Source organism: Canis aureus, chromosome 3 (genome assembly GCF_053574225.1).
Source record: "Canis aureus isolate CA01 chromosome 3, VMU_Caureus_v.1.0, whole genome shotgun sequence".
Classification (NCBI taxonomy): Eukaryota; Metazoa; Chordata; class Mammalia; order Carnivora; family Canidae; genus Canis; species Canis aureus.
Genome location: NC_135613.1, coordinates 70,472,660 through 70,493,669, shown reverse-complemented (window position 1 = coordinate 70,493,669; position 21,010 = coordinate 70,472,660). Strand labels below are relative to the sequence as shown.

At 37.6% G+C, this 21,010-nt stretch overlaps 1 protein-coding gene, 1 long non-coding RNA gene and 1 pseudogene across 24 annotated transcripts in view; 1 reads left to right on the top strand and 2 right to left on the bottom strand.

Moving 5' to 3' along the window:
- Positions 1–18,319, top strand: part of NXPE4 (neurexophilin and PC-esterase domain family member 4) — a 49,089-nt gene extending 30,770 nt beyond the window's left edge. For 22 of the 23 annotated variants that reach the window (XM_077893585.1, XM_077893590.1, XM_077893592.1 and 19 more), the window contains 4 exons: positions 2,172–2,905; positions 3,409–3,467; positions 14,370–14,576; positions 17,464–18,319. In XM_077893585.1, the coding sequence (XP_077749711.1) occupies positions 2,172–2,905; positions 3,409–3,467; positions 14,370–14,576; positions 17,464–17,999 (1,536 nt within the window). In that variant the 3' untranslated portion in view covers positions 18,000–18,319. The remainder of the gene's footprint in view (positions 1–2,171; positions 2,906–3,408; positions 3,468–14,369; positions 14,577–17,463) is intronic. The other variant, XM_077893606.1, reaches the window with a different exon arrangement.
- LOC144311292 (uncharacterized) overlaps positions 230–21,010 on the bottom strand; it is a 38,839-nt gene continuing 18,058 nt past the window's right edge. The window contains exon 3 of the long non-coding RNA XR_013376842.1: positions 230–760. This is a non-coding gene — a long non-coding RNA (uncharacterized LOC144311292). The remainder of the gene's footprint in view (positions 761–21,010) is intronic.
- LOC144311291 (large ribosomal subunit protein uL30 pseudogene) lies at positions 8,998–10,494 on the bottom strand (annotated as a pseudogene).

Here is a 21,010-nt window from a genome sequence, read left to right as displayed (position 1 = left end):
CCAGGGCTGCCCCTTTACTTTCAATCTATACATAACTTTATGCTTAAATTACATTCTTGGTAAACAGCAAATAGTTGGGTCTTGCTTTTTTAGCTCTGTCTTGTAATAGAACATTTAGCCAACTTATTGTTAATGAAATTACTGAGTGGATTTAGGTCCACCAATTTGCTGTTAGTTTTCTGTTTAGCCCCTTTGTTCCTCTTTTTGGATTAATTGAATTCTTTTAGAATTTCCTTTTAGTTTCTTTATTATTTTTAAAGCTATAAGTTTTTTTTAAGTAGTTCCTCTAGGAATTAAAATACACATTCTTTTATAGTTAATATCAGGTAAGGTCATGCTACTTCATGTGATCTGTAATAACCTTGCCACCCTTTACTTTCATTTATTAGCCACCCCATTCATTATGCCATCATTGCCATATTATTACAAAATTATAGTTTTTACTTTAAATAATTACATGCATTTTAGAGAGATTAGAAGACAAACACATAGTCTTTTATATTTATCCATATAGTTGCCATTTCTGGTGCTTTTGGTTCTTTCCTGAAGATCTGTGTTTCTCTTTGTGTAATTTCCCTTCCACTGGAAGAACTTTATTTAGTTAATACCCCCTTAGAATGCAAGTCCAGTGCCGTTCCTTACTGCAGGTTTCAACATCCCTCCAGTGTCCATCTGCTTGTAGCAGTCACTTTCCAGCACTTGGGGAGATTTTTTTGGTTTTGATTTAGAGTTTATCATTGTTGGCTGCAGGAGAATTGTTCTGAAAAACAATTTTATAGCATTTATTAAGACCTTTAGCAGCATTCACCACATTGAACCAATAATTCTATTTCTTGAGTTCTTAGCAAATAACCTGGCTTGCAAAGATTTATACCAAAAGGTGTTCTTTTTTTTAAAGATTTATTTATTTATTTATGAGAGAGAGAGAGTCTCTCTGAGAGAGAGAGAGAGGCAGAGACACAGGAGACACGCCGGGAGCCTGATGTGGGACTCGATCCCGGGACTCCAGGATCGCGCCCTGGGCCAAAGACAGGCGCTAAACCACTGAGCCACCCAGGGATCCCCCAAAAGGTGTTCTTTATAGAAGCATAAGTAAGAGAAAAGTTGAGAGTGATAAATATCCAAAAAATATGGGAATATGTAAAATATTAAGCCATAGCCATAGGTTGGGATACTACATGAGGCAGTGATATAAGGTGGAGTTTTTATAACACTGCTTTTTAAAATGCCAAAACTCATGGGTAATATTCAATTTGTTCACAATCATGTGAAATGGCATATAGAGAATGCAAGAAAAATCACCAAAATATTAACACTAATTATCCATGATTGATAGAATTGTCACTGATTTTTGTTTCCTATACAGTTCGGCATTCTCTCACTTTTTAATAATCAGTGTTATTTTATGATTAGAAAATGAGTGTTTATAAACATAAGTTTATTATTCCCTGAGTTAACTAAAACAATCTGAAAAATACTAATAAATATCCTAGAATGTTTAAGCAAAGTATAAAATATCAAATAGAAAAAAATAATCATATTTTGCATAAAAGTCTCATGCATCTTAAGCATTTTCTTAAATATTTTTTTAATGACTGAATTCTAGTTTAAAGATTACAAAATAATAGAACAATTAAGTATTTGTTGTGCACTATTCAGTTAAGAAAATCATTTCTTCACAACTGCTCAGTAAAGAAAGGTGTATTTTACCAACACCACTTTAGGGAAGAATATCCTGGAACCCAAAATAGGTTAGCCAGTGAAAAGTGGAGTTCCACAAACAAAGTTAAGGAAAATTATTTTGCCCATGAAACCTACATGATAATAGAATTTCAATATCCTTTTAGTTTTTATATCTCCCATTATTCTATAAAAGATCAATGTTGGGGACGCCTGAGTGGCTCAGTGGTAGAGCGTCTGCCTTCAGCTCAGGTCATGATCCCAGGGTCCTAGGATAGAGTACAGCATCAAGATCTCTGTAGGAAGCCTGCTTCTCCCTCTGCCTATATATCTGTCTCTCTCTCTCTGTGTGCGTGTGTCTCTCGTGAATAAATACATAAAATGTTGAAAATAAGTTTAAAAAAAAGATCAAGGTTGGCTAGCCTACCAAAAATTACTATATTATATAAAAACATTTTCTATGTTCTTTATTGTATTTATTATCATTTCAGATATGGACTGCACTGAGGTTGCCCATCACCCTCCATCACTGGAACTTGGTCATGAAATCCCCATGTCCTGAAGTACCGCTGCATCCAGTAGTTTCATCAGCTGAGACCGAGCTAAGAATAAAGAGAATCACAGGGAAACTAGACCAGCTGATCCCACCCAGACCTTTCACCCACATGAATACCACCACCAGTGCAGCACATAGCACAGCTACCATCCTCCACCCTCGAGATGCCTACTGCAGGGGGGATCGGCTAGATGTTGTACTGGAGGGGAGGGATCACTTGGGACGCAGGAAGGAATATGGTGGGGACTTCCTGAGAGCCAGGATGTCCTCTCCAGCCCTGAAGGCAGGTGCATCAGGAAATGTGACCGACTACAACAATGGCACTTACCTGGTCAGCTTCACTCTCTTCTGGGAGGGCTGGGTCTCTCTGTCTCTCCTGCTTATCCACCCCAGTGAAGGGGCGTCAGCTCTCTGGAGGGCCAGGAACCAAGGCTATGACAGGGTGATCTTCACAGGCCAGTTTGCCAGTGGTACCTCCCATGTCGATACTGATTGTGCCCTGGTTTTAAACTCCAGCACTGAGCTGTGTGAGTACTTGGATGCTCAAGACCAAGAAGCCTTCTACTGTGTAAGACCACCGCACATGCCCTGTGCTGCTCTCACACACATGCATTCCAAAAACAAGGATGTTTCTTATCTCAGCAAACAAGAATGGAGCCTCTTTGAAAGGTAAATAATTTTTTTCTGGAGACTACCTGGGAAGAGAGACTACATGGGAAAATATGGTAATGATTTAGCCTCTGTGTGGCCCCAAAGGAAAGTGCCATGAGTATATCAAATTTGGGGATTCTATGAAGAGCCATTTTAGAAAAAAATCTGTGAATTCTTTTGGGGACAGTATTTACTTTCCAGTAGTCCTCAGTCTTTTTGGATATTTAACCCTTATCATTGAAACAAAAAGATAAACAGAATAAAAATCAAAAGGGAATGAGAAACATATGTGTAAATGTGTGCTTGAATATATTCTTACTGCACTTCAATAAGTTATCTTGCACACCTTGTGGGTATCTGTACCCCCTGGACTAATAAGCAAAGAAAGGAAAATTTAATCAGTAGTCAATAGTCAATTCTTAGCACTAAGAAGTAACTGAAAACAATAGATAATGTGGCTTCTTGTGTTTCCTGATTTTGGGGGTCACCTGCAGATTAATTTCTGTATTTTTCTCTTTAAGGTCAAATGTGGGTGTAGAGATTATGGAAAAAAATGTCATCAGTGTCTCCAAATGCAACAGTAAGTTCTCCCTGTGATGATGGGTGGTGCCTAGCACTAAATTCATCTAAATGGTTTCTTTCTTTTCCTACTGGTACTCTGCCCATTAGGCTTCTCTGTGGTGAGTCAAGATATCCATTACTCAAGTGAATAAGTGATTGGAATCACTCGGATATCATAAACCAGTTTTAGTAACTGTAACTGAACATTAATCTATTTCTTGGGCAACAGATTACCTGCTCATCTAACATAATAACCTTCAAATGTCAAAATTCTGTTTACACCTGGGTGTTTACCTCCCCATATCACTATCATTGTCTCCTCCTCACATCACTAGGAGTCCAAAATGTAACAGAGGTTTACAACCTGCCATCCTAGAGTCTCTTATGTTGAGATATGTTTCTTCTGTACTCAGTTTGTTAAGAATTCTTACAAATGTATATTGCATTTTGTCACATTCATTCTTTGCCTCTATTAAGGTGATCATACGATTTGTATCCTTGTTTGGTAATATGGTGTGTCACATTGATTTGTAGGTACTGAACCATCCTTGCATTCCTGGAACAAATCCTGCTCAATTGTGGTGTATGATCTTTTTATTGTATTGTTGAGTTTGATTTGTTAAATATTTTCTTAAGGTTTTTTTCATCTAACTTCATCATGCATATTAGCCTATCATTTTGTGAATGTGATGTCTTTGCTTAGTTTTGATATCAGGATACTGCTGTCCTCATAAAATGAGTTTGGAAATATTCCTTTCTTCTAAATTGTTTGGAATAATTTGATAAAAGTAGGCATTAACTTTTCTTTAGATATTTATTAGAATTCACCTGTGAAGCTAGCTGTCTGATTCTGGACTTTTCCTTTTTGAAAGTTTTGAATTACAGACTCAATTTCATTCCTTGTAATTGTTCTATTCAGATTTTCTTTTCTTTATGATTCAGAGTTGGAAAGCTATTCATCTATTCTAGGTTTTCCAAATTTTTGGCACATAATTGTTCACAGTCATCTCTTATGATATTTTATGTATATAGTATCATTTGTAAGTTCTCTTTTTATTTCTTTCTTTTAAAGACTTTATTTATTTGAGAGAGAGAGAGAGAGCATGAGTGGGGGAAGGGGAGGTGCAGACAGAGAGGGAGAAGCAGGTTCCCGTGGAGCAGGGAGCCCAACTAGGGGTTGGATCCCAGGACCCCGAGATGATGACCTGAACTGAAGGAAGACACTTAACTGAGCCACTCAGGCACTCTTCTTTTTTCTGATTTCGTCTGTGTGTGTGTGTGTGCTCTCTTGTTTTCATTGATAAACCTGACTAGAGGTATATTGATTTTGTTTACCTTTTCAAAGAACCAGCTTTTAGTTCATTGATCTTTTATAATTTTTTTCAGTCTGTTTCATTTATTTCCACCATTTTCTTTATTAAGTCTTTTCTTCTCCTAAAGTTAGGCTTTGTTCTTTTTTTCTAGTTTCTTTAGGTATAAAATTGTACTGTTTATTTAGACTTTTTAAAATTTATTTTTTGCTATATTGCTATGTGCTTTCTCTTTGAACTGTTTTTGCCATGTCCCACAGATTTGGGGGAGTTATGTTTCTGTTTTCATTTGTTTCAAGGTATTTTTTTTATTTCCTCTTTGATTTCTTTTTAATCCATTAGTCGTTTAGTAACATGCTATATGGTCTCCATGTGTTCATTTTTTCCCCAGTTCTTCTTGTAATTGATTCCTAGTTTCATACTTTTGTGGTTAGAGAAGATGCTTGGTTAAGATTTCAGTCTTCTTGAATTTAATGAGACTTATTTTGTGACCTAATGTGATCTATCCTGGAGAATGTTCCCTATGCACTTAAAAAAAAAAAATCTGAAGTTCTTGAATGAAATGTTCTATAGGTATCTATTAAGTCTATTTGATATAATGTGTCATTTAAGGCCAATGTTTCCTTATTGATTTTCTGTCTGGATGATCTACTCAATAGCAGAAATGTGGAGTATTTAAGTCTCCTACTGTTATCGTATTACTGTCAATTTCATCCTGTGTCTGTTATGTTTGTTTTATGTATTTAGATACTCCCATCTTAGGTTGCATAAGTATAAAACATACACTGCTTGGATTTAACCCTTTATCGTTATGTGATGCCTTTCTTTGTCTTTAGAGTTTCTGTTTTAAAGTCTATTTTGTCCTATACAAATATTATGTACCAGCTTTCTTTTTATTTTCATTTGTATAGAATATCTTGTTTTCCTTCACTTTCAGCCTGTGTGTCTTTAGATCTGAAGTAAGTCTCCTGTAGGCAGCATACAGGTGGTCTTATTTTTTTTAATCTGTTTTGTCACCCTATGTCTGTTTTTTCTTTCTGAGAAGATTTTATTACAAATTTAATTTATTTAATATGACTATGCCTATTCAGATTTTCTATTTCATCTTGTGTCAATTTTGGTAAATTATATTTTTCAGAGAATTTATCTATCTCATTGAAGTTTTGAAATTTGTTGACATACACTTTTATAGTAATACTGCCTTGTTATCCTTTTAATGTCTGTAGAATCTTTAGTGATACTTTCTCACTTCTAATACTGGTAACTTGTGCATTCTTTTTTTCCTTTTGATTGGAGCATTTAGTCCATTTAAACTTAAAGTAATTATTGATAAGTATGTGCTTATTACTATTTTATTCATTGTCCTCCGGTTCTTTTTGTGGTCCTTCTGTTCCTTTCTTCTCTTGTTCTCTTCCCTTTTGGTTTATTTTCTTGATGGTTGTATTTGAGGTCCTTTCTCTTTTGTGCATCTATTGTAGTTTTTAGTTTGTGGATACCATAAGGTTCATATATTGACACATATATGTACATGTTTGTATATATATATATATTTTTTTTTGAGCTGATAGTCACTTAAAATCAAGTGCATTCAGAAACAGTACAATTTTTTTAAATTCCCCTCACCCCCTACTATCTGGAGGGTTTTTTGATGTCTTATTTTACATATTTTTATTTTGTGATCTTTTAACTGCTTACTGTTGTCATAGTCAATTAAACTATTTTTGTATTCAACCTTCATACTAGTTCTTTTTTTGAAGTTTTCTTCTATTTAAATTCAATTAACATATATTATTACTACCTAATTCATCAGTCTTATATAATACCCAGTGCTCACTACATCATGTCCCCTCCTTAATGTCCATCAGCCAGTTACCCCTTTCCCCCTCCCCTCCAACAACCCTCAGTTTGTTTCCTATGATTAAGAGCCTTTTGTGGTTGGTCTCCCTCTCTGATTTTGTCTTGTTTTATTTTTTTCCTCTCTTCACCTATGATCTGTGTTTCTTAAATTTCACATATGAGTGAGACCATATGGTAATTGTCTTTCTGATTAATTTATTTCACTTGGCCTAGTACCCCCTATTTCCATCCACATCACTGCAAATGGCAAGATTTCTTTCTTTTTTGATGGCTGAGTAGTATTCCATTGCTTTAGCCATTCATCTGTCATTGGACATCTGGGCTCTTTCCATAGATTGGCTATTGTGGACATTGCTGCTATAAACATTGGGGTGCAGTTGCCCCTTTGGATCACTACATTTGTGTCTCTGGGGTAAATCCCTAGTAGTGTAATTGCTGGGTCATAGGTTAGTTCTTTTTTCAACTTTTTGAAGAACCTCCATACTGTTTTCCAGAGTGGCTGCACCAACTTACATTCTCACCAACAGTATATGAGGGTTCCTCTTTCTCCACATCCCCACCAACATATGTTGTTTCCTGACTTTTAATTTTAGCCATTCTTACTGGTGTGAAGTGGTATCTCATTGTGGTTTTGATTTGTATTTCTGTGATGCCAAGTGATTTGGAACATTTTTTCATGTGTCTATTGGCCATTTATATGTCTTCTTTGGAGAAATGTCTGTTCATGTCTTCTGCCCATTTCTTGATTGGATTATTTTTTCTTTGGGTCTTTATAGATATTGGATATTAGCCCTTTATCTAATAAGACATTTGCAAATACCTTCTCCCATTCTATCCATTGTCTTTTGGTTTTGTCAGCTGTTTCCTTTACTGTGAAAAAAGCTTTTTATCTTGATGAAGTCCCAACAATTCTTTGCTTTTGTTTCCTTTGCCTTTGGAAACATGTCTAGCAAGAATTTTCTGCAGCCAAAGTCATAGAGTTTGCTGCCTGTGTTCTCCTCTAGGATTTTGATGGATTCCTGCCTCACATTTAGGTCTTTCATCCATTTTGAGTCTATTTTTATGTATGGTGTAAGGAAATGGTCCAGTTTCATTCTTCTGCATGTGGCTATCCAATTTTCCCAACATCATTTTTTGAAGAAACTGTCTTTTTCCATTGGATATTCTTTTCCTCTTCTTCTGCAGTCTCAATTATTCTAATATTGTTTTTGCTTTATGTTATCACTTAACTCTTGAATTCTCCCCTCATGATCCTCTAGTTTATTTCTTTTTTTCTCAGCTTCTTATTTTCCATCATTTTGTCATCTGTATCACTAATTCTCTATTCTGCCTAATTTTTCCTAGCAATTAGAGTCTCCATTTTTTATCTCATCTCATTAATAGTCTTTTTTATTTTGACTTTATTAAATTTTAGTTTTTATTTCTCTGAAAACAGATTCTCCAGTTCCTTCTATCCTTTGTTGAAGCCCAGCCCAGAATAAAACTCTAGTTCCAACATCTTACTTATATCCATACCATATAGGTCCCTGGCAGTCAGTATGGCCTCTTGTTCTCTTTTTTGAGGTGAGTTTTCCATCTTGTCTCTCAGTCTAGAGAACAGATGAATGCAAGAACAAAATGCTAAAATGGCAACAATGACCCCAGAGAAATATACAATAAACAAATCAGAAGACACCCAAAACTGTAAAAAAAAGATTAAAATTTTAAAAAGAATATAGTAAGACAGGTGGACAGAACAGAGCAATACACTGGGTCCTGTGTGTATTTTGGTCTCGTTAGAAAACTAGATCCCAAAATTGTAAAGAAAGAAAAATTTAGGGATCCCTGGGTGGCGCAGCGGTTTGGCGCCTGCCTTTGGCCCAGGGCGCGATCCTGGAGACCTGGGATCGAATCCCACATCGGGCTCCCGGTGCATGGAGCCTGCTTCTCCCTCTGCCTGTGTCTCTGCGCCTCTCTCTCTCTGTGACTATCATAAATAAATAAAAATTAAAAAAAAAAAGTTTAGAAAGAAAAATTTATATATATATATAAATTTGTATATATACAAACACTTGTGTATGTATGTGTGTGTGTGTGTGTATATATATACACACACACACATACACAAAATAACATTGAAAGGATAGAATGTAACTGTAAAGATGAAAATTAAAGACTTCAAAAAAAAGAGAATATGATCAGATAGGTGAAGAGAACAGAGCCATACACCAAATTTTGGGTGTACTTTGATCTGTTTGTTAGAAGAAACTGTATTCCAAAATTGTAAAGAAAGAAAAACTTATGTATATACAAAAATAAAATTAAACACAATGAAAGGATAGAATGTAACTCTAAATTCATTTTTAGAAAAAATGTCTTAACCATTTGAAAGCAGTCATTTATTAAGTGATCAGATTACAAAAATAATCATGGTAGATACCTTAGTTCATCCTTCTAATAAGCCTATTGATCTGGCCTTCCCTGTTGCCAGCATCTCCACCTTCTACAAAATGAGTGGTCTTTTTCTTCATTCTGCCATGTGGAAAAGATAATTTGAAGGACCATAAAAAGTTGTTTGCTTCTTTGAAACGTTTTCCAATGGTATAGATCTTGTGAATCAGATCCTCCATGCAGATGATGCCATATTTACCAAGAGATCAGGCAATCAATGTGTTATCTGTCAGGGCAATTCGCTTCTTGTTGAGCTTGCCATAACCACGCTTGTAGATCAATTCATTCACTGACTTCAGGTTTGGATGCCCCCATGCTTACATGGTTCCACAATCCTTAGCATATTAACTGAAGCCTTGTTGAGCTTAACAAAGGTGCCATTAAAGATCTGGCGAAGGCAAAGAAGCTGCAACACCTTTCGAACCCTTGGGCTCACACCATTGATACCTCTGATCCTGATGACAAATGCCAATTTGGGTTCTGCAGGCACCTAGAAGTTGCTAGCTTTTCTCACCATCCCTGCCATTTGAATCTCGGTTCTGTACATCCTTGGGGTAATGCTTAGCTTTTTCATAGATAAGCTTCCTTCTTGCCTTTTGAAGCATCTTTTGGGCAAACTTTTTTCTCAGATGCTTGATCTTCAACTGTGCAAAATTCCTTTGCCTTTTCTTAAGGGTTTCTGGCACAGCAGGAACCTTCTTCTCTTCTGCACCCTCCATGGTTCCAGCCAGAAAGGGTAAAAATGAAAATTTTTAAAGATTTTTGAAAAGAGTTGATAAAATAAGAAATTTGTTGAAAAAGGGAAGAGAGAAAACAATTAAAATTAAAAGACTAAGAATCTTGGGGGTAAAAGCATGAATCTTTTTACTATTTTCCCCTAATGTTGGAGTTTTGCAGTTCTCTATGACTGGTAAACTGGCTCTTAGCCAATCTTCTTGCTAATCTCTTGGGGGAGAGGCCTGTTGCACTGATTCTCAGGTGTCTTTGCCCCTGGCAGAATTTTACCACCCTTGCCAAGGGGTCAGGCTAAATAATATGTTCCAGATTGCTCTATGTGGCTTTTGTTCCCTGAAGGCTTTACATACCACTTTAGAGGATGAGAATGAAAACGGCAGTTTCCCAATCTCCAGGCTTGGAGCCAAAAGCCTGGGACCCTACTCCTCAGTGCACCGTCCGGGAAAAACAGTCATTCCTGTCTCCCTGGTCTCTATTCACTCTCCATGCTCACCCAGCCTAAGCAGGTTTCTCTCTCAGGTATACAACCCCATTTCAATTCTCCAAATCCTTCAGACTCCTGTGGCTTCCACCCATGCTGCTCCTTCCAGAGGAGGAAGCAAGGGGTGGGTCTTGTCAGTTATGCTGTTTGTGGGGTCCCTGCTCAGGGAGTGGTTGCCTGGACCCTGCTGTGGTTCATGGTATATGGCCACCCCAAGCTGATTGCAGCCAGATTCCCCACTCTGAGGCCTGGGAACTCTGCTGCACTCAGGTACCCTTGGTCTTCCTGTGATTCCAAGGATCCTGAGACCACATTGTCCCATGCAGGATTCTGCCCTGCCTAGCCACCTGAGCACTTTTCAGGTCAGGACATCCTTCACTGGAACAGACTCTAAAAGTTCCAATTTTGCACGCTGCTGCTATGTCACTTTCCAGTAGCCAGCTTATGGAGGTTCCCCCCCACCGTGATTTATTTTCCCATATATTGCCACAAATTCACTTCTCTGTACCTCCTGCCTTACAGAAAGTAGTCACTTTTCTATTTGTCAAGTTGCACTTATTCTTTTCTTAGATCTCCAATTGAGTTCACAGGTGTTCAGAATATTTGATAGCTATCTAGCTGAATTCCTGGGACCAGACAAAACTAAGGTCTCCTACTCCTCTGCCATCTTGGACTCCCCATACTAGTGCTTTAAGTGGCTGATTTACAACCTTTCTATATATTTGCCTTTACCAATGGATTTTTTTCATATATATATACACACACACACATATGTGTGTGTATAGATAGATATGAATATATGTATATATTTCAAGTTATAGCCTATTTTCTGTTTAAAGAAAACCCTTTATAATTTCTTGTAAGTACAGTGTAGTGGTGATTAACTCCTTTAGTTTTTGTTAGTCCCAGAAACTATATTTCCTTCAATTCTGAATGATAAACTTGCTAGATATTCTTTACTATAAGTTTTTCCTTTCAGCACTCTAAATATATGCTTCCATTCCCTTCTTGCCTACAAAGTTTCTGCTAAACATCAGCTGATAGTCTCACAGTGTTTCCTATGTTGATTGTTTTTCTCTTACTGATTTTAAGATTCTTTAACTTTTGCCATTTTAGTTGGCGTACCCAGCCTTAGTATAGATCTCTTTGGATTCAACTGGTTTGGGACTCTCTGTGCTTCCTGGACCTTGATGTCTATTTCTTTCTCCAGGTTAAAGAAATTTTCAACCATTATTTATGCAAATGAGTTTTCTGCCCATTTATCTCTCTTTCTTCTTCTGGGATCCCTATAGTATAAGTGTTAGTATTCTTGATGTTATTCCATAGCTACCTTAGACTACCTTTATTTTAATTTTAATTTTTAAAATTTATTTTGTTGAGGTACCTTTCTTCTCTCACTACTTTCTTGAGGATTTTTATCAGGAAAGGATCCTATATTTTGTCAGATGCTTTTTCTGTATCTATTGAGAGGATCATATCAAACTCAACACCCAAAAAACAAATAACCCAATTAAGAAATGGGAAGAAGACATGAATAGACACTTCTCCAAAGAAGATATCCAGATGGCTAACAGACACATGAAAAAAAAAAATGCTCAACATCATTCATCATCAGGGAAATACAAATCAAAACCATAATGAGATACCGCCTCACATTGTCAGAATGGCTAAAATTAACAACTCAGGAAACTAACAGATGTTGACAAGGATGTGGAGCAAGGGGAACTCTTTTGCACTGTTGGCAGGAATGCAAGCAGGTGCGGCCACTCTGGAGAATAATATGGAGGTTCCTCAAAAAGTTAAAACTAGAACTAACCTATGACCCAGCAATTGCACTACTAGGTATTTATCCAAAGGATATGAAAATGCTGATTCAAATGGGGCATATGCATCCCAATGTTTATACCAGCCACTATCAACAATAGCCAAATTATGGAAAGAGCCCAAATGTCTATTGACAGATGAATGCATAAAGAAGATATGGTATATATAGACAATGGAATACTACTCAACCATCAAAAAGGATGAAATCTTACCATTTGCAACAACATGGATGGAACTAGATTATATTATGTTAAATGAAATAAGTCAAAGACAAATAACATATGATTTCACTCATGTAGAATATAAGAAACAAAACAGATGAACATAAGGGAAGGAAAAATAAGATAAAAACAGAAAGGGATACAAACCGTAAGAAACTCTTAACTATAGAGAATAAACTAAAGATTGCTGGAAGGGGATGTGTGTGGGGGGAACGGACTAAATGGGTGATGGGCATTAAGGAGGGCATTTATTCAGATGAGTATATGTCACTATAAATTATATGTTATATATGTCACTAATTCAACTCCTGAAACAAATAAACACACAAACAAACAAAAAGCATTTGTGCCATTCAGCTTGGATGGTTTCCACTTCTCTGTCTTCCAGATTGCTATTCCATTCTTCTGTTTCATCTAATCTGCTGTTGATTTACCTTAGTTTACTTCCCATTTCAGTTTGTATTCTTCAGCTCTGGTTATTTTTATATTTTCTAACTCTTTTTTGAAGCCCTCTACTCATCCATTTTGGTCAATGTCTTTATAACTATTAATTTGAATTCTTTATCAGATAAATTGCTTATCTCTGTTTCATTGGGGTTTTTTTCTAGGGCTTTATTTTGCTTTTTTCATTTGGAACCAAATTCTTTGTTCTTTGTTCATTTTTGTGGGGTTTTTTTCTATGAATTAGGCAGAATAGTTACCTCTCTGTCTTAAAAGAGTGGCCTTGTATAGGAGCATCCCCCGTGTGAGCTGTGTGCCTTGTGGTTTTGGTGGGATGACTGGGGCTGGAACAAGTGTGGGTCCTGGGGTTTCCAGGGTGAACTGTGCTGGGGCCATCCTGATAAGATAGCTGGACCTGGAGTGGACATGGGCCAGGGGATCCTGCTATGTCCATCCTCATGAGATGGCTAAATCTTGAGTGAGTGCATGCCTGGGGGTTCCTGATGCACACCATGCAGGGCTACCTGGGCTACATTGGCAAGATGGCTGGGTCAGGCGTGACCTTGGGAAACTCTATGGCATGCAACTCTGGGGTCCCTTGGCAGGACAGATGGAGCTAGGGAGGGCACAAACAGGGGTGAGGGCGTTTGGGATAGGGTAGTGCCTTGGGGGAAGCTGGAACTGCTGTAAACTAGAGACTCAGGACTTGCATAGGGCAGATCTAGTAAGCTGCTAGAGCACTTGACCCTGTTTCTATCCATGCTATTATAGCAAAGAGGGAATATGAAAAAAAAAAAAAAAAGGCACTTGTCAGCATCTCCCACCCCAGAAAGCATTTCAGTAGTTCCCCTACTTACATAACAGATGATGCAGGGTTAGTAAATGGATTTACTTCACTTATAGACTAGTTGCCTTTTAAATAGATGGTTTTCTGCTGTGCCCACGACAAGCACATCTGTGTGTGGTCCTCTGCATGATATCCCTCCCTAATGCAGGTTGCTGTGTTGAGGACAGGGCTCCCCTGGTTACCATGCCTCCATCTTTTTACCTTTCTCTATGCAGTCCCTCTATCATTTGTTGTGAAGCAGCTGTTCAATAGGACCTCAGTTATTCAGGGGGAATTGTTGTATATGTAGTGGGAGATTCGGTGTGTCCATGGGAGGGGGTAGGTTCAGGATCTTCCTATGCTGCCATCCTGGACCCTCTATTCAAAGAATTTAGTTTGCTGATGTCATTTAAGACACTGTGACAGAGTGGACAAACTTGGAGGTAAAGTAGGCTTAAAATGATAAAATAATTGGGTTTTTATTACTAAGCAAGAATTGATAACTTTACTTCCATAGGAAAGCAAATATTTAAATTTTACCAAGAGAGTTCTTTGTGGGGAGTGGGTAGAGAAAATATGTTCTCTATAATAAACATTAATGGGCATAATTTAGAATATTCATATCAGAGAAAAATTTTGCTAAAAAGAACTATTACATTAAGATGATGATGCTTCAATAGGCTTTTTCACCTCCTTCATGACCCATTAAAAGGATACTTAGAAAAGATAGTAGGTTCTTAATAAATACTGATGCATGTGTGATATTTTAGATCTTATCTTGCTGATTCTTTGGCAGGAAAAACTGTTCCAGTGAAAAAGAAATGCAAGTTTGGAATGACATCCACAATCCCTGGTGGACATGTCTGGAAAGAGACATGGAATCCTGTCTCCTGTAGTTTGGCTCCGATCAAAATGAAAGAATGCCTAACAGGAAAATTCGTGTATCTAATGGGAGATTCCACAGTCCGCCAGTGGATGGAATATTTCAAAAACAGTATCAACAGTATGCCTCAGTCTAAGCCATTATTCATATCCCTTTCAGAAATTTACTTTTTATTTCAAGGGAGCAATAGGAAATGCCTCTTCTTCATATCTCTTAATCACAACACACTAAAACTTTTCAAGACATCATTGTCTTTCTTTTAAAAGAATACATTAATCTGACTGGAAGGAGCATGTGTAGAAAAGATTTATTATATCTGTATCCCAATGTGTACCTGAGTATGTACCCAGCATGCCCAGAAAATCATTGACAGAGCTGAAAATAATGTAAGATACTACATTGCCCATTTTCTACAGTTGGCATAATGATTAAGGATGTAGATTCTAGATCCTAGATGATCTCAGAGCAAAATCTGGCTTCTTCATGTTCTACCTGGGTAACCTTGGGCAAGTTATATAACCGTTGTCCTTCTCAGCTTCTTCATCTATAAAATAAACATGAAAAAATAACCCACCTGGTAGAATGAAGTAATATATACAATGCATTTAGAATTGTTACATAGGTAGGTCCTCTTTGGTGTAAGCTATCATCCCTGTTATCATTACTTGAAAAGAAAACTTCCAGGAGCAAGGCAATGACTTAGCACCAGTTAGAAATAATACTTAAAAGTATAGGCTGTGTTGTCTAATGTACGTAGGCTGTGCCACTCAGAAGCTATGACTTTTGGTGTGTTACTTATTTTTGGTGCCTTATTTTTCTCATCCATCAACTACAAATAATAATACTATCTGATGGTTGTTATGAAGACCCAATGAGATAATGGTTATAAAATACTTAGTACATTGCAAGACACATAGTGCCCAGTGAACAAGAGCTACTGTGACTGTTATCCCATGTCCAAATTGGGGCTGGAATCCAGTGGCTAGAATCCTAGTCCAGTTGCTCTATTTACTAAACCAAGGATACACCAATAATAATTCAGAATTCACTAGTAGACCTTAGCACTCTTAACTGGAAAATGAGGTGCCTGCCTGCCTGCTGGGTCCCGGGTCCTGGCTCCTGGCTGTCATTACTGGGAATAGCTCACCTTATGTGTCTCCATTACAGCCTTTCTGACATGGCTGCCACTTTTGTGATCTCGCACTTTAGAAGGTAGGCTGATCCTCCCAATAAAAAAGAGAACGGTAGGGCCTCAGCTCCAAGCAGTAGGTGGAATTCCCACCAAAGGGGAGAGTTTTCAGTTGTGACCTCTGAATTCTTCTAGACCTCAGTTTCCTGGTCTATAAGATTAAGGGTCTGGTGGTAATCTTTAGCATTCCATTCTACAATACTGAATTCCTTAGGTTATAGAAAGTCTGAGTTTAATGAGTTCCCTCCTCTTTGTCTAACCATTTAAATTGTAGCAAAACGTCTGTTGCACATTTTGTTAAAAGTTAAATTTTATAGCATGCTTTGGAAAAGGAAGTTGAAGTAAGTCAGAAGCAGAACGAAGACAATGATACTGCCATCTTCCTTCAACTAATGTTCCAGTATCTTTATTTTCAAACGCCTTGGGTGAAAACTAAATGTAGCCCTTTACTTCAAAGATGGCACTTGTTACAAAGCATTAATAATCCTTTTCTACATATTTTCCTCAGAAGTTCTAACTACAAAGCAGCTGGCCCTGATAGTCTGATAAAGGCCTAATTTATAGGATGAAAAATGGAAGGACTTGGCTTTATTCTGTTAGTATTATACTCATGTTTTCATAGGTTCTAAGGTTGGGTAGACAGTTTTCATGAGAGTTGGGAGGAGCTTCAAATTGAGGTGCAGCTTCTGTCACTTACTAGCTTCAGCAGGTCATTTCATCTCTTGATTTTCTATAATATGATAATTAAATGTGTCTGCATGTACGTGTGTGTGTATGTGTGTATATACCCAGGAGTTGGTTTCATTTTCTACAGTTTGAGCTACTTGCTGTCAACTGCAGTCTGGAAGCAGATCATCCTCCTGACATATTGTGAGGTCAATAGTAGCCTAAGGCTATGTTGTGATGCCTACATCATCCACCTCACTTCATCTCATCACATAGGCATTTTATCATCTCACGTCATCACAGAAAAAGGAGGAGTCCAGTACAGCAAGACATTTTGAGAGAGATCACATTTGCATAACTTTATTGCAGTATATTGTTATAATTGTTCTATTTTATTTTCATTGTTGTTAATCTTTTACTGTGCCTAATTTATAAATTCAACTTTATCATAGGTATATATGTACAGGAAAAAAACATGGTATATATAGGGTTCAGTGCTATCTGCAGTCTCAGGCATCCACCAGGGGTCTTGGAATGTATCCTCAGTGGATAAGAAGGACTACAGTGTGTCTGTGTCTGTTTGTGTAGGGAGGAAGGAACATGCCTTGAGGCGAATGAATATATCCAAATGCTTTGTAAACTATGAAGACCTTCACAAGTGAATAGTAATACTATTATAGATGAGATGCTCAGTACTATTCTAAGCATATGTAAAGGAAACACAAAAGTATAGAATATAATTCCAGTCTTATGGAAACTCTGAGTATTTGGAGAAATAAGTTTACTTGTTTTTTTAATGTAAAGACATAAGTACTTTCTCTAGCCTCAAGCTTAATCTACAGCTCACGAAATGTACAAATATAATACCTAAAAAATTAACTACATCATGCTCCCATGAAGTTACTGCAGTGCTTACATCCCCAATCAGTTTGCTTCTGCATGGTTCTACAAATGAACATATATAACCTCTTACCTGTATAACACTTTGGATTGTTAAAATAATTTTCAAAGCTATTCCTTCATTTAAACCTATAATAAAATCAGTTATGCATGATTAACTTATCTGATTATAAACACCAAAACTTTTCTTCTGTCTTTAGATCTTTATAACTTTATACTTCTTTTATTTTGGGATTGCCTACTTGTCATAAGCACTGAAGTCAGTGGATCTGCATGAATCGGGAAAATTTCAACACCAGCTTGCTGTGGATTTGGACAAGAATATCAACATCCAGTGGCAAAAACATGGTTACCCTCTGATTGGATCATTGACCTATTCAGTGAAAGAAATTGAATACATTGCCCGAGTCATTGACAGAACTGGAGGAGAAAAAAACACTGTCATTGTTATTTCTCTGGGCCAGCATTTCAGGCCCTTCCCCATTGATGTTTTTATCCGAAGGGCCCTCAATGTCCACAAAGCTGTTCAGCGTCTTCTTCTGAGAAGCCCAGACACTATGGTTATTATCAAGGCAGAAAACATCAGGGAGATGCATGGTGATGTGGAAAGATTTAGTGACTTTCATGGTTATGTCCAGTATCTTGCCCTTAAGGAAATTTTTCAAGATCTTAATGTGGGCCTCATTGATGCCTGGGATATAACAATTGCATATGGCACAAAGAGTGTGCACCCACCTCAATCTGTAGTCAGAAATGAAGTTAATATATTATTAAACTATATTTGCTAGATAACACCTCTGAAATTCATTCACTTGATTAAAAATATTTATAAAGTGTTTGCAGTCATGCCAGATCTTGTGTTTGGCTCTGAACTCCCAATTAGCATGAGATCTGCACCATTGCTAATCAATAAACAACCAATTTAACAAATAAATAACTTCTAATTGGGCTTCTACTTAAGAATAAAAATTGAAAATACCCATGAAAAAGGACCATACTTCTTGATCAGAGTCATGCCACTCTTCACAAATGGGAAGTCAGGACACCTAATGGTTAAAAGTTGTCTCTGATTCATGGAAATCCAGTGCAATAAAGTCATGTAAAAATATTTGGAGATAATGGTCTCATTTTTCTTGTTTCTGCTGCTAAAGACAAGCTCAAGATGACATCCAAGTGGCAAGAGAAGTCCTGAAAGGCAATTCTCCATGCCTAGAGTCCTAGAGGAGCAACAGAATTCTAAGCAAGGCCCCCTGGATACTGAAAACCTCTGACTTTTCTCTCCCTATAAGAACTCCAACTGCTAGGAGCTAATTTAATTTGATAGAATTTATCTTCCAGGAATATAGAACAACACAGGTAAAAACACAGTTCCCTAGAGTTTAGGAAGCTGAGCTTCAGTCCTTTTGTTGACAGTAATTTTACAATTTTGGATAAAGCACTTCAGTTCTATGGGCCTATTTCCCAAATAAAGGAGTCAGTTTAAAACTTATGGTTTTTCAAACCTTGATCTGTGCAGATCTGGGTGCTCTAGGTGGTACTTCAGGTACTTCCTGAATGGACAGGACTTAGAAGAGGTGCCTGGTGGGTAGGGTACAGGTTCTGTTATACCATTTCAGCCAGGCTGTCAGCCATGCTAACCTACAGGTGTGTTGGACTTGTGGGAGAGCTTGTGATGAAACATGTTGGAAACCCATGATGTAGATAATCAACAACACTGGTTTCTGTAATCAACATTTTAATCTCTCTCTCTTGCATTTTAACAGACCTTCCCAAAATTTGGCCAAAAAAGAATGATTGATAGAATTTCAGTTGAAAGGTACAACATAATTATTATAAAACAATTTGGCATCATATTCTTCCTTAATTTTTCACTCTAAACCATGTCCCAGATACCACTGGGCCTCTGACCTACTCTTGGTATTTCTAGGCAAGAACAATTATAATAAAAACAATCTATTTATCCAGTTTCCTCTGGGTAAGGGATAATAAATTTTCTACTTATTTGCCCATGAATCATGGTTCATGGTTCAAAGCCCAGTAAACATTCAGATGGTCAAAAAATATTATCATGTGCCAGGAACTGTTCTACTCTTTAGAGATAAAGTGGTCAAAAAGGCACATGAATTCTCTGCCATAAAAAAAATTTACACTGCAATAAAAAAGATAGAAAATAATTCCAACCTACTAAAGTAGTGTCAACAAAGTATGTAATGGACAGTGGTGGCATGCTGGTGATGGAGGTAACAAAGATAGTGGAGAAGGCATCTCAGAGAGGAAGGCATTTCAAGTGAAATCAAACTACTAGTGGAAAGGAGGTATCCATGAGGGAAAGATGGAACAGAAAAAAAATGACAACTATCAACCCCCTGAGACATGATGGAGCTTGATTTATATAAGGAAGAGGAGATCATTATGCCTGGAGTATTGTCAATGCAAGCAATATGGAGGAAGAAGTTAGAGACAAAGGCAGGGGCCAGATTATGTATGGCCTTTGTAGCCTATGGCAAGGAGTTTGAATTTTTTTTTTTTTTTAATGATAGTCACACAGAGAGAGAGAGAGAGAGAGAGAGGCAGAGACAAAGGCAGAGGGAGAAGCAGGCTCCATACACTGGGAGCCCGACGTGGGACTCGATCCAGGGTCTCCAGGATCGGGCCCTGGGCCAAAGGCAGGCGCTAAACCGCTGCGCCACCCAGGGATCCCCTGAATTTTATAATTATAGTGGGAAGGCAGTTAAGGGATGAGAAAAGAGAAGGAGCAGGTTCCCTGAACCAGGGCATCACCGTAGACTGTTGCAGTTGTTAAGGTCAGAATGAACAAGAGTTGTGAAACCATGGAAACCTGGCACAGCATGTGTTGTTCTCTGTTAGTAAAGTGACTTTCCATGACCACTTTTCGGCTGTAGTGAGAATGAATAAGGGGCATTAGAGGTCTTATTCGAGGGGCAGATTTTTTAAAAAGACACACAGAGGGCTGTAATTTTAGAACAGAGACTACCTATTAGAATGTGACCTGGAGATTTAAGTAAAGAAAGGGAAATAAGTTTGTAATGTATAAATCCTAAGAGAAAGTGTAAGCCCAGATAGGATAATACATTCAGGATAGCTCAGAGATTAGTGCTTCTGGTTCTTCCAAAAACTAAATCATCATAAATATAGAGGTAACTCTTGCTTTGTCTCGACATTTGGTGTGGCCATTTCCTATCTGAGATAATTGCCAACTATGTACGCAGCAAATGCAATTTGGTCTTCTAACAGGAGTAAAAGGTGAAAATGTCTGGCACCCAGCCTTTTGGGCAGGACAGATTCTTACAGATGGATAAATACTCCTAAAAGAAACAAAGAGGTAAATATTTTCAAGGAAAACCATTATAAAGAGGCAAGGATGTTAAATATATACTGAGAAGAAACCAAGAAGGTGAGAGTTTTTTAATTACATATATGAAGATATGGCCAAGGAAAATGCTTTAAAAACTGGCATATTCTAAGTAGCAGCTAGTGCTAAATTCCTGCAGTTATAATCTCTCTTGTGGCCGTATCATCTGGATCCAATTAGAAGGTAGAAACCAGGGGCAGCCCAGGTGGCTCAACGGTTTAGCACCGCCTTCAGTCCAGGGCCTGATCCTAGAGACCTGGGATTGAGTTCCACGTGGGGCTCCCTGCATGGAGCTGCTTCTCTCTCTGCCTGCCTGTCTCTCTCTCTCTCTCTCTCTCTCTTTCTCTCTCTCTCCCCCTCACTCCCTCCCTTCTCTTCCCCCTCCCCCTCTCCCCCTCTCTTTCTCATGAATAATAATAATTAAAA